Below are 17,918 nucleotides of genomic sequence, written 5' to 3' on the forward strand. Positions count from 1 at the left end.
TTGTTGCCGTAGTGACAGGTTCTCTTTCTCTGCCAGACAGTTGACTAAGCAGGTGGCGCTCTCTACTGGTGAATATCCTTCACGCAGCCAAAGCAGAAAGCCCTGGAGAGAGCTGTAGTGATCCCCCGGAAGAAAGATTTGAAAGACTTTTTCTTCTTCTTCTTCTTCTCCTTTCTTCCAGCAATGGAGGACTCACCAAGGCCTGGACCTGGACAGGAAACACCATCACACAACAAGGTATGACATCACACAGAACTTCAGCACTGTGACCTCTCACTTAAAAATAGTGTGTGTGCATATCTGTATGCCTGTGTGTGTGTGTGTGTGTGTGTGTGTGTGTGTGTGTGTGTGTGTGTGTGTGTGTTTGTGTGCAAGTCTGTGTGTGTGAAATGGTGGGAGAGCCTAAATGAGCAAATATGCAGTCAGGATCTCACGTTCAGCGCTAAGGGGAGAAACTTTGTTTGTCTTGAATATTCTGCTTGTCTTTCTTCCCTTGGCAGCCACATTCTGTCCATCCTTAAAGCAAGTCTTCTCTTTCTTCTGGGAAGTGAGAGCAAAGACACACAGATTCATTGAGATTGTCACATGTCGTCCTTTCTCATCGCTGACTCAGCTCAGGTCAGTTCTACCTTGTGCTAGTGTGTGGTGTTGTTTTCAGCTTACCAGTGTGAACCATCTCTGGAGGACGGGGGTGTCGGTCTGTCCCAAATGATGTCCCTCTGGGCTGGGGGCCTGATCCATGGAGCCCCTGGAGGTGGAGGAGCTGGTGGAGGATTTGGAGGACGAAGGAGAGGAGAGAACAGAGGTGGAAGAAGAGGAGGAGTAGCAGGACCGGGAAGTGGAGGAGGATGAGAGGCAGTAGGCGAGACTGCTGGCCTTTTCCAAGCCAGCAGACTCCATCTCAAGTCTTTCATCCAAGCTTCTGTTGCATGTGAAGGGGCTGGAACTTCCACCGGCCTTTTCCAAGCCAGCAGAGTCCTCTGCGCTCTCCTTCTCCTCACAACCTGTTTCCAAATCAGGGGTCTCACCCGACACGGCAGAAGGGCGCCAAAACTCGGCGTGACGGCAGATCACCGTGGCGACGTTCTCGGCCATGCAGACGATGCCTGCCCCTCCCTGGAGGGCGGAGTGGACCTGGGCCCTGTTGCTATCGGAACAGAGCATCAGCTCAGCGTAGGTCGCATCAAACATGGCGTCTAGGGCGTCGGCGCCACCGAAGAGTGGGTTCTGGGGTTCGTGCTCCAGGACGAGGCCGATCCCGGCCTGGTTCCAGAGAAACCAGCTCACGTCTTGGAAGAGGACAGACTCTATCTCCGAGTTGGTGGGGGTGAAGCAGGAACGAAGGGGCCCCTGGAGGGCCAGGCGTCCCACCAGCCTGTGCAGCAGGTCATGCAGGGTCTGGTGGTGCAGGGCGCTGGGCCGGGGGGGCGTCAGGACCTTCTCCTGGATCAGAACCTCCCCGGGCTGGAGGGAGGGGGTCTCAGAGGGGCTCACGGGTAGGGAGGGATGATCCTGGACCTCCTCAGGGACGCCTGCAGCTCCAATATCTTCATCCTTCTCTTCTTCCTCCATCAATGCACCCTTGGCAATTGTCTGGCAATCTGACCCTTCTTCCTCTTCGTGGAAATCATCAGGGTAGTCAGCGTTTTTGTTTTCATCTATCTCAGGCTGTCCTACTTGCTGGCTGGTGAGACCTGACTCTGGATCGAGACTTCCGGTTGTCACTTCCTGGTCTTCAGAGGAGGAGCTGGCTAGGTTACAGACCCTGGCCATGGCTTCAACATCAAGGCCTGGCACAAGAAAACTAACTTTTAACTACACTATTACTATTATAGCGATTAACCTTACTTTTCTCATATCATATTTTGCCTGTTAACTACAATACTATTATTACAGTTATTTACTTGAACTACACTGTCATTCAGCAGATCTCAATACTTACAAATTTTTCTTACTATCGCATGTCTTACAAAAGCATAGTTACCATTTTTTATATCTAAAGGTTAAAAAAAATCTCTACCTTTGCGGACAACAACCATGTTTTCTTGTGGGTCGTTGCGTGTCTTGTAGAGGTCACTTCCCGCCTGGGTAGTCAACACCTCACAAATGGCCTCCAGCGCGCGCCTCTGATCCTGGCTGTAGGAGGGCTTCAACCTGCTCTGTGATCTCCTACTACCCTCAACCCCATGCCTGGGGCCCGGCGTCATCCCTCGGGACCAGTCCAGGGAGGGACAGTCACTGCTGTCACTGCTGCTGTCACTGCTGCTGTCACTGCTGCTGTCACTACTTCTGTCACTGCCGTCCGAGGACGCATCGCTGCAGGATGCCCGGTGGTCGTCCGTGAGGTCTTCTTCACCCAGAAGGTTCCCCATCAGGCTCTTGAAGGCCGTCTGGAAAAAATTGTACAGCAGAGGGGTGAACAGCTCCTGGTCCACACGTTCCTTGTCCTCCAGGTTCTGGAAGTTGGGCTCGAAGCGACAATGGGGTGTCGAGGGGAGTCGTCCCATCCGGGTGTCCAGGAGAAGCTGATAAATGCAGTTAATCAACTGCTCGGAGAAGTGGTGGATCCTCCCCTGGAACATCCTGGTGCACATGCTGTGGGATGCCAGCAGGCGGCCCAGGTCGTACTCCTCCTGGTCGAACGATTTGACGGAGGAGCCTCCATCGCGTTTGTCGTCGTCGTCAGGGGAGGATCTGGAGGCCAAGTGGGCCATCCGCATGATGATGTCCAGCATGTTTTCAGCGGTGAGGCTGAGGTCTTGGCAGCTGGCAGCACTGCTAGCCTCGCTCCAGGCGCTAGTGCTCCTGGAGGAGGGAGGGGCGGTCTCCTCCTTCTTCTCAGGATCCTCCTCCTCCTGCTCCTCCTTGCTAGTAGAGCTGCACTCCACTGATCGCTCCTGCCGGGTGTCAAGAGGGAGGCATTCCTGATTCCTGCTGCTCCTCCCACTGTTGCTGCTGGCTTCCAGGCTCCTCCTCCTCCTCAGGGCATCCAGCTCCACGGCAACGTCTCCCAGCAGGCTCTGGCTAACACACTCCACCACCATGGTGAGGGTCTTACTTCCAGACTGCAGGAAGTCAGCCACCTCCACTTGCCCAATCAGCTGCTGGGCTGCGTGGAAGTTCTTCAGGACGTTGTGGATCACGTTGCAGGCCGTGGCCACGCTCTGGACCAGGGAGGCCTCGTAGGCCTCTTGGGGCTGGTCCAGGGAAGAGCCTCCTTCTGTGGGCTCCATCTCCTGGAGGAAACCCCCCACCATCCTCACCAGCTCCAGCTTCTCCTCCGTGGGGACCACGCCCGGGCTCTGGAACAGGGCGTGGCGGGCCAGGATTCCAGAGAGGCTCTCCTTCAGGGAGCAGAGGGTCGGTGATGTCACGCGGCTGGGCGGAGCCATCGCCTTCTCCATCTCTTCTGCCTCCGCCAAACTGCCAGTGAGGAAGGAGGCCATCTCCATCCTCTCCCTTGTGTCGGCAGACGACGGGGGCCACGGGGACACCAGCTCATTGATGGCATCGGTGTGACTGTTGGCGAGGACCTGAATCTTCTCCTTGGCGTCCTGCCAGGCGTTGTTTATCAGGTCCTGGGAGATGCTGGTCACATGGCAGTCCGACAGCAAGCAGCCGGGGTGGTGGAGTGCAAACTTCTCCAGCACCTCTCCCATGACAGACTTGTAGAGCTCCTCCACACAGGCTGACACCTTGTCCTCTGCATCGTGCTCTTGTTTATCCATCACTGCCTGCACCTTCAACAGGATCTCTGCCACAGTGAGGGATGCCATGGCGAGGACGTCCTCCTCCGTGGGCCTATCAGAGTCCAACATCGGAGGCCTGCCACCCAGCAGCCTGCCCTGGGGCCTGGATCCCTGCCCTCCTATCAGCAGAGGGTGGAACCTCTCTGAGATCATTCTCAGAACGCCCTGGGGGACGTAGGGCTGGGTGGAGCCCATAAAAGAGGCCTGGTCCTGGGGAGAATCAGCAGGGTTGAAACATACCATCCCAGTCAGAGAGCCAGTGACAGGCCTGGCTGGGGACAGCAGCTCTGCAAAAGAAGACCTGTCGCTCTGGGAGTCCCAACTGCTGTAGGAGATGGCGGCGGACAGCGGGCGGCCATCTTGGTTTTTGCGGATGTGGAGAACCTGGTAAAGGGCCATGGCAGGCAGGACCACCCCTTTGGTCACCTTGAGAACCCACTCCATGACCTCGTCCGAGCGCTCCTGCAGCTCAGCTACGCTCTTGGTCTTGGAGGGAGGGAGGGAGGGAGGGAGGGAGGGAGGGAGGGAGGGAGGGAGGGAGGGAGGGAGGGAGGGAGGGAGGGAGGGAGGGAGGGAGGGAGGGAGGGAGGGAGGGAGGGAGGGAGGGAGGGAGGGAGGGAGGGAGGGAGGGAGGGAGGGAGGGAGGGAGGGAGGGAGGGAGGGAGGGAGGGAGGGAGGGAGGGAGGGAGGGAGGGAGGGAGGGAGGGAGGGAGGGAGGGAGGGAGGGAAATGTCATGTGGCAATACAGATACATGTGGTGATTGTCAGACTGAGTAAAAGGAATTCACGTAAACATTTTATTTACCTTTCTCAACAGAACCCTGTTGATGATTTTCCAATGACTGTAACGAGAACAAGAACTGACGTTTGACATCACTTTACAGTAAAGTACAACTGACGACACATCGTAACATTATGCTGAACAGGACACTAGTCTAAAGGGGACGTTTGAAGGAACACTCACGGGTGTGACATCATGACCTCCAACACAGAAAGCTTGTCCCTGGTCTCCTCCAATGACAGAAGACTGGGCGTGGTGTCCCGGGTCACGGGGTCATTCAAGGTTGGAGGTGGAGAAGAACCTGGAGACTGTGTCTCAGGTCGGCATGGGGGCAGAGGTAGAGACGGAGGTGGAGACGGAGGTCCAGTCACCTGCACGCAAGAAAAATACTTTAGTCACAGAAAAATAGCAAGTCACAGTAACAGAGCCAGTATCAAAGATATAGGAGAGGCTGAGGAAGATGGAGAGGAGGGGAGGAGCCTGGCTGGAGTCTGTAGTACCAGGGAGGTGGATTAGGGCCTTCTACTCACCACCATGCCTAGTCCTACCAACTCGTCAGCCAGGGTTGAATGATAAGCTGCTCCAGCGTCCTCCACAACCCTCCAGGACTCTGCCAGGGGCCCCTTGTTGGCCCCTGTATCCTTCTCAGCTTCTGCAGCCTTCCTGGCAGCCTTGCTCTTGCGGCTGGGCTCCGGACATCGAGGAGGCTTTAGCACCAAGTTCTGACATGATTATCTTGTTATTATTGCACTTCTACATTAGCATATTATATTTGGGATTATGTTGATAGTAGCTGGTAAAATACAAGACTCCCTTGGCTCCACCCACTGAAACACTGTTAGACTGTTGCACTTCTGAACCTTTATTATCTACTGTATGCTTGTATGTTGCTTTTGATCAATGTGAACAACATGAACAAAGTGTCAAATGTGTTGAGTCTCTCCAGGTATGCGTTCCTACCTGGAGGGGCTTCTGATCTTCTGAGAACATGTCATGTGGCAATACAGATACATGTGGTGATCAGACTGAGTAAAAGCAATTCACGTTAACATTTTATTTACCTTTCTCAACAGGACCCTGTTGATGATTTTCCAATGACCAGGGGCAACGCCAGGAATTTTGGGCCCCATGAAAAAGAAAATATATATTAATATGTTTTGATCATTTCTATTAGTTTTTCTATTTTTTGGGGCCCCTGTCAGTCAGGGGCCCTTAAAATCGTCCTAACTTTTCCCCCTGTACGGCGCCCCTGTCAATGACTGTAACAAGAACAATAACTGACGTTTGACATCACTTTACAGTACAACTGACGACACATCGTAACATTATGCTGAACAGGACACTAGTCTAAAGGGGACGTTTGAAGGAACACTCACGGGTGTGACATCATGGCCTCCAAAACAGAAAGCTTGTCCCTGGTCTCCTCCAATGACAGAATACTGGGCGTGGTGTCCCGGGTCTCGGGGTCATTCGAGGTTGGAGGTGGAGAAGAACCTGGAGACTGTGCCTCAGGTCGGCATGGGGACAGAGGTAGAGACGGAGGTGGAGACGGAGGTGGAGACGGAGGTGGAGAGGGAGGTGGAGAGGAGTATGTACTCTCCCTTCCATCTGGTGTGGCTCTGCAGCCCAGGGGCCCGAGTGTTTCAGAGGCCGATGCTCTGATTGGTTCCACTGGGCGAGAGGAACTTTTGATTGGTGGAAGAACACCTAGAGGAAGAACAGAGTCACAATTTGATTGGTGGATCCCTTCTCTTGACAGAAAGTGATCATTTAAATGTTGATACATGAATGAACAAAGACTCACAGTAGCTGGTCTGGGGGATGGGAAGCATCTTCGCACCACCAGTCACCTTAAGGCAAGAAACAGACTTAGCAAGGCACAGTAACAGAGCCAGTATCAGAGATATTGGAGAGTCTGAGGAACATGGAGGGGAGGAGCCTGGCTGGAGTCTATAGTACCCGGGAGGTGGATTAGGGCCTTCTACTCACCAGCCTGCCTAGTCCTGCCAATTCTGACATGATTATATTGTTATTATTATTGCACTTCGAGATTAGCATATTGTATCTGAGATTATGTTGATATTAGCAGGTCAAATACAGACTCGCTTTGCTCTACCCACTTAAACACTGTTGGACGTATGCACTTCTGAACCTTTATTATCTACTGTATGTTTGTATGTTGCTTTTGATCAATGTAAACAACATGAACAAAGTGTCAAATGTGTTGAGTCTCTCCAGGTATGTGTTCCTACCTGGAGGGGCTTCTGATCTTCTGAGAATAGCAGGGCAGGAAGCTTCAGTTCAGCTCCCAGCGCTGGCCAACAGGACCCGGGGCTGTAGGTAGGGAGACGAGTAGGCTTGACAAGCACGCACATACACACACACAGACACACACACACGCCAAGTAAATACACAGACGTATGAAAACACACGCGCACACAAACTTTGTAAGGAGGAGTGAGAAGGGGGCTAGCGGCGAAATACGGCGATTGTCTTGAACAGAGATTATTTTATTGTTTTTCGAAAAAGAAATGTTACTTTTACATATGAAATATGACTTTAAAAGGTCTACAGTTTTAGGGTAGGCTATTTGTGAAACACAACTGTCAAACGCAAAAGTAGCCTACTGAAACAATTTGGAAAAATCTAGTATTTTCGTCGATGTTTATCGACAGTCTAAATTGTTTAGGTTTACCAGACTTACCTTCTGTTTCAGCCGCTGAAGTTTTTTATGTTTCGGGATGTCATCCATGTTTCTTTAAAGATGAAAATCTAGGAAATACTCAAATAAATATACATTTTCCACATTAAATGTACATTTCCACTACACTTTTCAACGAGAAAAAAGTAGACGCGGTTCGGTTCGCTCCTTGCCTGCTGCATCAATGACTCATTTAATTTTGTAAAGTTCTTATAAATTTGTAAACCACGTCACAATCCCTGTCTGCCCGATTACGTCATAATATGTCTATACACCGTGGAGAGGGCCATGTCATCCTAAAAGTTACTTTTTTTTAATCAATAAACCCAGTTTTCTTGCCATCTATATGTTTCGTGCCGCATTGGCGCCACCTAGAGGCTGTATGAATAAATGAACCTGTGGGAGTATGTCCCGGGCCCAATAGACAGAAATAAACAACCATTCCTACTCATTTTAAGTATTGGTTAAGTTATTATCAGCATTAGGCCTACTGTCTATACAGACAGACTTCAGCCCCCACACCACACATAAGAGATATGCTCAAGAAGTGCTATTGTAGCACTTGAACAAGTGTTGGCTGAACTGTCTAAAACAGTAGTAGAATTGTTCTAATATATGTTTAGTTGATTTAGTTACATTGGATTTAATTGTCTGTACATCTCCGCCAAAAGGTGGCGCTGGTGCGGACGAGATACAGAAAAAAAGAGAGCACGGCACAGGTGGAGTGGTTCGAAAAATGGTTTTTTTCAGTTTGGCAGTTGAAAGTATTACTGTGCTCTGAATGTTGCTGTATGTACCTGTTGGAGGTAATAAAGAGCTCAACTTTTCTACACCCAAGTGTCTTGGAGTGGTGTAACATTTAGGAGGTCCTAACGAGATCTTGATTGCCTCACGGAGAAAGACTGAAAAAGACCGGTGAGATGGTGAAGTGTGCGAGAGCGAGAGGCTAATGCTAAGTGAAAAGCTACGGTCAAGCTAGTACGACCTATGAGTACGACACGGACCGTTTTTGCGTAATTTTCAGTTAAATCTAATAAACAGGCATAGCTGCAAACATGTCAGAGCATCGCGAAGATTTTCTGTTGAATTTACAACAGAAATTATGCGGACTTCTAGTGAACGAACTGCTAAGAGTATGTGAACTGTGTGGCATTACCGAAGAAGAGAAAGCTATTTCGAGCAGGGGCCGCCGAGCTCTGGTTAAGCTCATTGTTGATTTCTGCGAGCGCAACGAGTTTTTACAAAGCGAAGATGAAGGCATGTCTGTGCTTTTAGAGTTGAACGATACACTAGATTCGTTGTTAGAAGCAACCCAGCTAACACATTACGTTGCGGCAACGTTGCCAGTAGGTGCTCAGTTGGTAACCCGCGACGTTACCTTCTGGCAACGTCGTGGCAACGTTACAAAGGCCATCGTCTGTGGCGGCGGGAGCAGCGTCCTTGTCGTTACCGACGGGCGTGGAAGCGGCAGAGGAGACGCGCATGGAGCGGTCTGCAGCCCAGAGGGAGGACCACGGACCGTCAGTGGATCAGGCACCTTCACCGTGGTTGTCATCGCTGGAGCACCAAAAGGCGCCGAGGACAACGTTGGACAGTGGGACTCAGCGCAAAGGACGAGCCTCCGCGAGCAACAGCTGTTGCATGGCATCTTCAGGCGGATTTAGGAAAGATTTCCTCATAAATGGTCATGTGGGTGAGTCTACATCCAAAGACACCCTGAGCTTCAGTAGCCTTGAGCATCAGATTGAAAGTGGCTTAAGAAAGGGCTACCCTGAAACTGAAGTAGTAGAGGCTGTAGTCCTGGACTGAAGCTAAGGAGCTATTTAGAAGGAAAAATAGATCTCAGCTTGACCAACCTAAGACAAATCTTAAGAGCCCATTATGCAGAGAAAAACTACAGGCTGCATTCAGGGAAACTTGAGTTTTTCGTGCTCAAGTGGGCCGTTACAGAGCGCTTTAGAGACTACTTGTTTTATGCCCCCTCAGTGACAGTCTATAGTGATAACAATCCTGTAACCTATGTTTTAAGTACAGCCAAACTAAATGTGACAGGACACAGATGGGTTTCCGAGTTGGCTGACTTTAACATAACGCTCAAATACCGACCTGGAAAAAGCAATGTGGACGCAGACTTCTTGTCCAGAACACCTGCCAGTATGGACTTGTACATGTCTGAATGCACCGAGCAGTGTTCACCTGAAGTGTTAACTGCAATAGTTAGTGTAAAATGTAATACTTATGCTATTGGTAACAACTCAACAAGGTCATAAGCTATGTGCTTGTCTGAGTATTGGGTACAAAGTGATTGTATCACCTTTTGGTTCAATAGTATTGTATAAAGTGAACTTGCACTGTGAAACATTCTATTCTGCTCATATGGTATTTACATATTTTGGTTCAAATTGGTATAAAATACTTAGCTAGTGTTAAGGACAACATTTGTTTAGCAGGGGAGGATTGTAGCACTTGAACAAGTGTTGGCTGAACTGTCTAAAACAGTAGTAGAATTGTTCTAATATATGTTTAGTTGATTTAGTTACATTGGATTTAATTGTCAGTACATCTCCGCCAAAAGGTGGCGCTGGTGCGGACGAGATACAGAAAAAGAGAGCACGGCACAGGTCGAGTGGTTCGAAAAATGGTTTTTTTCAGTTTGGCAGTTGAAAGTATTACTGTGCTCTGAATGTTGCTGTATGTACCTGTTGGAGGTAATAAAGAGCTCAACTTTTCGTGGTGTAACACTATACGTACAATACCATGGTCGTACTCAAATACTGCTTAAAAATACTGCTTCCCAATAACAAGCAACTGAATAGAGTTGTAACAGTAATATAATAAAAGTAATAATGATTGACATTTAATCGATTGAGACCCGTGCTCGACAGATTGGTTGGTTAAAGAGGAAATGTGCAAGGATATTTACTTTGCGTTTGACCTTGTCTAATAGGCCTTCCTCATCTGAGGATTAGCTGGAACTATCATGTGATGTCCACTCGATATGATTAACGATACTGAACACTGCATTCACAATCCATGTACCCTTCGTTCTTTCATTTTTCCGTTTAAAAACCAAATCCGAAAAAACGAAAAGATATGTTGTAAAACCAGAATGGAAAAACAGAAAAAGAACGGAAAAAGAACGACAGAAGTCACTAGTTCTGCAGCGGTTTTTCTGTTTCAAAACCAAAAGGGGAAAGAGAAAACAGAAAATCAAGGCATATAAATTCACTTCAAGTTTGGTTTTCCCCATTAATGGAATGCGTGGAACTTTTTCCGCCAAAATCACAGTCCTATTAACGACTATGCTGCTGAAAACGACATGTAAGCAGCCTAACTTTAGCAAATTAAATTGTGTCATTACATAGGCCTATGCATGCACTGAAGGACCGACGAATCAGCGTTAAGCATATTCCTCTTCTATTTAAAAAGGGTGTCGTAATCTAAATCCCATCCCCTACCATGCCAAATACATGGGCCATATGAAACACATGGACCAAAATGAAAAAATGTGCATGTTTGGGGCCACCCACGTGGCCAGAATTGTGGCAAATGCAACCATGCCCATTAAAAATAATTTGATTATTTATGATGAGGTGTAGAGGTGAGTACTATACTATGCAAGGCAAAAGTAATATTGTTTCTCTTAACAAAGGAGCACATAGGGATGATTGACAGCTCACCCCATTTCTGCTTTGTAGAACATTTTAGCCCTGCTTACCTGTCATCACATGCTTCAGTGCTGCAGAGAATCTCACCTATTCCCCTTTCTCCTCCATGTCACTATATCTAAACTCACATTACCCTTTATCCACAGGGGGTGTCTGCGGACATCACACAGTACCCCTCTCCGCAATTAGGCACCCTTTTAGGCATTGGCCAGCTACCAAGCCAGACATGCTTAGTATCAACGCTCCATTTAAAACATTCTTTTTAGCGCTCCCTATCAAGCACTGAATTAGTGAATTTGAAATTGTGTTTTGCAAATTAAATGTATCTTCAGTATGTCTGGTCTATGCATTGTATATCATTGAGTCTAATGCATTTAATGGATTTGTGTATGACTGTTGCACCAACTGGACATGTTATATTAACATATACATCCGTTTCAGATGTGCAGTAGTCAACAATGGGATGTGGGACCAGGTAAGGGTCGACCATGGAATGGAGTTTTACCTGTGCCTGTACATGCAGGAATGCCCCGAAAAACTAAGAAGCCTTGCAGCCATCTTGAACTGTGCTTTAGATACGCCTGCACCTCCACATTTCCACCAGAATTCCACAATCAAAATATTACAATAACGAAACAATCAAAAACTTCATTTTCCCGTTTTTCAGTTTTGGTTTTGAAACAGAAAAACCAAAAAACAAGTTTGTTTTGGGGTTTTTCCGATTTGGTTTTGAAACGGAAAAATGAAAGAACGAAGGGTACACGGATTATTCACCTACTGATTTGTTTTTTTAAATGACAGAACTAATTATTTTTGTCGATGTTTTTCAACAGTCTAAATTGTTTTATTTACTTTAGGTTTACCAGACGTACCTTCTGTTTAGGTCGCCAAAGTTGTTAATGCTTTGGGATTTCATCCATGTTTCTTTAAAGATGACAAACGAGGAAGAAAATGGGTAATACTAAAATAAATGTACATTACCACTACTCTTTACCAACGAGGAAAAAGTAGAATCAAACGCTTTTCGCTACTTGTCTACAGAGCATCAATGACTGATTTTATCGTGTATCGAGTTCTTATAATTTGGTAAAGCGCGTCACAATCACTGTCTGCCCCATGACGTCATGATGATATGTCTATACACCATGGATACCAAGCGCCGTCTCTCCTGAAACGATGCGTTTTAGACAGAAAGGTGACATTTCTATTTGATCGATAAACCAAGTTTTCTTGCCACCTGTTTCATGTTGCAATGGCGCCACCTAGAGGCTTTATGAATAATGCTCTTAAACTAGCAGCGTTATTGTTGCCTACTTGAAGGACTTCAGAGAATAACAAAACCATGTTTCGTTTAGTGTTGGTAATTCATATTAAGTATTTTGTGCACAAACTATCATCTGAAGTAGTGGGGTGTGGAAAAAACAGGTTTCTCAACAGGGGGTGTAGACCATACATGTATAACATATGTTATTCATTTGAAAGAATATTGTGTGTGGTATTATAACCATGTCATCAATACAAAGTGGATAAACCAGCTATATTTTCCAGGTATAAGGAGCTTTGCAGTCGAATGTAATCAGCCAGACAACCTCCTTAAACCTCCAATCACTGTCTTGTAAAACTTAGAGCAACAAAGCAGCACTACAACTAGGAGCGCGTCACAATAGTGTTTGTAATCCTTCTTGTAATGATAACCTTCTACAGGCTGTCAGGCTGTCTGTTCACAGAGCAAGGCTGTGCTTCTCTGGCCTCAAACATCAAGTTAAACTCCTCCTCCCTGAAAAAACGTGTAACAACTGAGTAACAATGACATGCAGAAGGACATTGGCATGACGCTGCTCTCTGCTGACACCACCCTCATTGGGCTCATCTCTGGCGGGGATGAGTCTGATTACAGGTTATCTGCACACCTTTCACATCACATTCACTGAGCCCCTCTGTCCAGGGTTTGGGGTTAACCTTGATTTCTCAGTGTCCCTGTGCCAGGTAGAATAGCCTCCTGTGTCCAGGAAGAACACCTGAGTCTTCAGGGAAGTCACACTCCTGTTCGAACACACCTGGGGCTTGATTGTGTGTTTCATTTGGATCATGACTGCACACACACACCAACACTCACATTCTCACAGACGAAAGCCAATCACAAGCAGGTGTAGCTGGTATTATAATTGCTTTCTCATAATGTTAGTAAATATTGTTGTTAAATGTTTATCTTGTTTAATTGTCAACTGTTAACTGTCTCTATGGTCAACTGAATGTCATTTACAACTAAAGAGTCTCCTTACTTACAAAATGAGAACAATTTAAATGTTTTATCCAGTATAATACAAGACATGCTGCATCTAATTATGTAGATAGAATATATTACTGTTGAAATTCTATTCACGTCTTTATAATAATCATATCACACTTCATTTAAGTCTTGTAGCTTAAAAACATTTTATTTACAAGAACCTTCACTGTGAAAAGCAACAACATATTACATGTTGTAATATAACATTACAAACACAACTTGAGCATTACAAAATAATGCATTTTAGGTCAAGCTGACCAAATATTTTCAGTCCCAAGTCTTTACTTTAGTTTCTGGTTTAAACTTTACAACTTGCTTTGATAAATTGTAAGTACAATACAGGGCAGTACATGGTGAATACTTAACAACATGAATAAAGACAACCTAATCAGGAAAATAAGATAAAATAACTTTATAGAACATTTTAGCATCTTAGCAAAACAGCTTTTTATTCTAACTTAATACTGGAGGCATTGGTACAATAGGCCTAAAGCAACAGACTATTGTCAAACCATAGTAACCCGCCAGATAAAACTGTCATTCTCAAGATAGCAACTCAGACATTTAATAGAGAAAAAAGAATAAACAGTTAAAGTTCTCTAAAATCAAATGTCAAAAGTACAAACATGGTTAAATGGAAACCCAACAATGAAATACATTTTTGTCCTGTCATTTTCACCAACTTTTTTAGCAAACATTTGCCACTTATCAATTAGACTGTTACTTCAGTAGCCAGCAGGGGTGCAACAATTCAACAAGCCCACGGTTCGGTTCGTTTTTTTGGGTCACGGTTTCGGTTTGGGTTCGGTTTTGTTTAGCAAAGTAGGGGGAAGAAAAGAACATGACCATTTCTGTGTTCTCTCTGTATTTTCGGTTTATTTTCTGTATATCCGGTGAAGCGGGAGGTCCTGAGGCGCAGAAGGGGGGTGGACCCAGTAACTCAAAACGGGGGTTGGAGGAAACCAAAAAACTGAACACAAAAGAATACACTGCCTACATAGCTTCTCTGACAACACAAACAGCTTGTACATCAGTGCAATGTATATTTTAACTTCAGAACATTCACTGCATGGGTGTGAAACTAAAAAAAAAAACACTGCTACAATCGTTTTTACAAGCAGCAATTATCCATGGATTAATTTAACCAAAATACGTCATCATGTGACCATGACCATGTAAACAGCACAGGCTACTTGTGGGACTTATTTGAAAAAGTTAAGCACATTTTGTTGTCTGTTGTCTGACATTTTTCCCCCGAGGGAAACAATGCTAACAGCTAGCCTACTCAACCAGCATAAGCACAAGTGTCATTTGAAGTGCCTCCCCTGCTGTCGTAACCTAAAAATTCACCTCAAAACGCATCGAAAATTTGAACACAAGATTTTTGTAAAACTTCAATGGGGGATAAAGACTAACAAGACATATAACAACATTGAACGCTACACAAACAGTAATTCATTTTTTACATTTAGGCAAATCATTTTCCATAGTGACAAAGGTGCCATATCCAATAAAAAAGGTTCCGGAATAGCCCTGGTTTTGCATACTTTACACGTGCCTGCCTTTGTATGATTTGCCTCCAGCAGTGTTGCCAACTCCTCATTAAGGAAAGTAGTGGAGCTGCGCGAGGCTATAGTGAGACTGAATGCTTGTGAGGCTATAGTGAGACTGACTGCTTGTGAGGCTATAGTGAGACTGAATGCTTGTGAGGCTATAGTGAGACTGAATGCCTGTGAGGCTGTAGTGAGACTGAATGCTTGTGAGGCTGTAGTGAGACTGAATGCTTGTGAGGCTGTAGTGAGACTGAATGCTTGTGAGGCTGTAGTGAGACTGAATGCTTGTGAGGCTGTAGTGAGACTGAATGCTTGTGAGGCTATAGTGAGACTGAATGCCTGTGAGGCTATAGTGAGACTGAATGCTTGTGAGGCTGTAGTGAGACTGAATGTTTGTGAGGCTATAGTGAGACTGAATGCCTGTGAGGCTATAGTGAGACTGAATGCCTGTGAGGCTATAGTGAGACTGAATGCTTGTGAGGCTATAGTGAGACTGAATGCTTGTGAGTGCTTTGGGACGGAGGAGGAGCTCACGGCAGCACCCGCTGCTTGTTGAGGACAGTACTGCGATCCGTGCTTCATGTCAGTCTCTAAAACACCAGCAAGTCTCCAACAACATAAAAGTCACCAGGAGGGTTTGGATAGATCGCCAGATATAGTGAGAAAGTCGCTAAGTTGGCAACACTGCTCTGTGGGTGTTCGGTTGTGTAAAAAAAGAAAAAAGAGCCACAAATTTCCGTAGATCCCCAAAAACTTGGTTACATGTAAAACCGAACCGTGGGTAGTGGGTTGAACGGTTCGTTTTTTTCCAGTTCGGTATTGCACCCCTAGTAGCCAATATGAACGGGTGTCAGAAAGACAACAATTCTTGTTAAAAAAGTAATCTCTCATTGCTTTTATTGTGTCAAACTTTATAGCATACTTAAGGCACATTCCAAACACATCACAGCCATGGTTAATATTGGCTGCTGGAACTCTTCTCCCTTTGTTCTCTTCACTCACATGCACACGTACGTCATCTGACAGTCAATCAACAAAACCATCACACACACACACATACCCACACACAGTGTGGCAATCAATAACAGTCATACGCACACACACACACACACACACACACACAGTCCTCCAGGTTAGTCCATTGTCTTGGTCTCCTCGTTGGACTTGTTCAGGATGGTGAGCAGGTTCTCGGACATGAAGTAGGGCCTCTCTGCAGTTCCATCATTACGCTCCAAATCCTCCACTGTCACATGGGGAGAAAGTAGAAGACACTCATCATCACCCGCCCAAAACACCAATGCATCATGAAACTACCATATTCAGGACTACAAAATGCATAAAACATGGAAGAATAGTAGCCAATCTATCTGAGGTTTCAAATGATTTCACCTTGTTTGGTATTTCTTATTACATGCCAGCGTATCTCCTTTTTGTTTAACGGTACACACAGACAAAAAATAACTTACCTTATTGTCTCTTTCCCGACACCAGATTATAGAAGGTTCTCACATGTACACAATCACTTCTATTTCATCAATACAAGAAACTTTAATCAACAGCTGTATCCAACAGAAGCAATGTTTCATCCATGAAAGACTCGTCGAGCAACAACATTCACTTAGTGACACATTACATCGAAGACGGTAAAAAAGCATCAAGACATGAGGTTAGGTTTTTAGAAAAGCCCTCGTCAGGCAACTTTACAGTGACGCTGTGCAGCCCAAGAGAGACAAAGAAAGATGGAGAGAGTATACAGAGATTGAGAACGTGTCAGAGAAAGGCAAGTAGTGTCAGTAAACGGTTACGAGACTCGCGGTTTCAGAGGTGTCAAGACAAGCCGCGACACAATCACAGCACTGATGCGAGTGCGGAATACCAAGGCATGTCAATACTCTGAATCCAACCAAATCCTACACAATATCCAGGCTGGGGTCCACATCTGTCAAAGAATTCAAACCATTTGGCGTCAGCTGGTGTTGATGTAAACGGTGAACACGTCTATCAGAATGTGATTTTTGTTTATGACTTTGTGGTGGCTTGGTAGTGCATTGGTTAACATGATTAGGACAATATTAAAGGAAGTATTTACAAAGTGGAGTCAGGCACAGGTTCAACACTCACAGTTCTACAGATCTGCTCCCAGGCAGAAAGTGAAGAAGGGAGGAGGATGTTTCTGTGGCCTCATGAGGGCTTTCGGCACAGCTGTCAGGAGAGCTTTCAGGAGAGGCAGAGGAAAAAAGGAAAACCTTTAAGTGGATCTTCACAGTTGTTGGGTGGGTGAGAAGACCTAGGGTGGAATCTCATACAGAGAACATCACCTCCATGAAAGCTGCTGCATCTACTGTGAAGAACAGTATTACAGATTACTCTGTAATATACATTAATTATTAATCAAACATTCATTGCATTTTGTTTGGCTTCTTGCCTGTTGTTATTTTTAATCTATTAACATCAACCAAAATATATTTTAATCAAACACCTATAATCATAAAGAACTATAGTTCTTAGTAAAGCCTCTAGATCAGGGGTGTCCAAAGACCGGATTGGCCCGCGGTCAGATTTCATGTGGCCCGCAGCTTCGGTCTTGTAATGTGTTATCTATGGCCCGCCAGCACTGTTAAATAAATAATAAAACTTTCAAATTTAATTCCTCCCTCAACCGCTAGGATAGGGTATTGGACTTTTACTTTAGCGTCGATCAAATGTTCGTCTCACGAGAACAAGGCAACAGTGTGATCGTTAGTACAGCTTTACTGTTGCACACAAAGTTGTCCAACCGACTTTCAAACACACGTTGCTGCGAACCGTTCTCCGATCATTTCTACCATGGCAAGTAAAAAGAGGAAAGTTGACAGTGAGGGCCGCCGCTTTCAGGAGAAATGGGAATTACAATATTTCTTCACTGACAGTCGAGGCAATTGTGTTTGCCTAATTTGTCAAGAAACGGTTGCCTTGTTTAAGGAATTCAATGTAAAGAGACAATACCAGACAAAAATGTCAACGCATTTGACAACCTAACGGCGAGTGACCGTGCTGAAAAAGTTAAACAACTCAAAGCTGCTCTGGCTTCACAACAGCGATTCTTCACGCGGGCCAATGATTCAAATGAAAACAATACCAAAGCAAGCTACGAAGTGGCCATGTTAATAGCTAAACATGACAAACCTTTTACAGGG

General features: G+C 45.8%; 1 protein-coding gene and 1 long non-coding RNA gene across 2 annotated transcripts; both read right to left on the reverse strand.

The window, feature by feature from the left end:
- On the reverse strand, nucleotides 1–7,282 carry LOC146274023 (uncharacterized). The gene is made up of 10 exons (XM_084704038.1): nucleotides 7,235–7,282; nucleotides 6,127–6,237; nucleotides 5,907–6,031; nucleotides 5,061–5,214; nucleotides 4,714–4,901; nucleotides 4,555–4,591; nucleotides 2,021–4,235; nucleotides 664–1,790; nucleotides 435–540; nucleotides 1–208 (listed from the first exon to the last, which is right to left on the reverse strand). Exons 1-10 carry the CDS (start codon nucleotides 7,280–7,282, stop codon nucleotides 63–65), a joined length of 4,257 nt encoding a protein of 1,418 aa, XP_084560164.1. The 3' UTR covers nucleotides 1–62.
- An 8,351-nt stretch (nucleotides 7,283–15,633) lies between these two features.
- LOC146274024 (uncharacterized) lies at nucleotides 15,634–17,859 on the reverse strand. The gene is made up of 3 exons (XR_014766551.1): nucleotides 16,864–17,859; nucleotides 16,132–16,681; nucleotides 15,634–15,985 (listed from the first exon to the last, which is right to left on the reverse strand). It is a non-coding gene; the product is annotated as an uncharacterized LOC146274024 (long non-coding RNA).
- Nucleotides 17,860–17,918: the final 59 nt, after the last annotated feature.

Source organism: Hypomesus nipponensis, chromosome 9, assembly GCF_054491055.1.
Source record: "Hypomesus nipponensis isolate SF chromosome 9, ASM5449105v1, whole genome shotgun sequence".
Taxonomy (NCBI): Eukaryota; Metazoa; Chordata; class Actinopteri; order Osmeriformes; family Osmeridae; genus Hypomesus; species Hypomesus nipponensis.

What these genes read in the sequence shown, in the direction of transcription:
- LOC146274023 (XM_084704038.1), bottom strand. Translation starts at nt 7,282, where the DNA reads ATGGATGACATCCCGAAACATAAAAAACTTCAGCGGCTGAAACAGAAG. An exon ending in GAGGCCATGATGTCACACCC is followed by an intron (nt 5,215 to 5,906) that starts GTGAGTGTTCCT and finishes TCCGGAGCCCAG; the next exon opens with CCGCAAGAGCAAGGCTGCCA. An exon ending in TCCAGAGATGGTTCACACTG is followed by an intron (nt 541 to 663) that starts GTAAGCTGAAAA and finishes CTCACTTCCCAG; the next exon opens with AAGAAAGAGAAGACTTGCTT.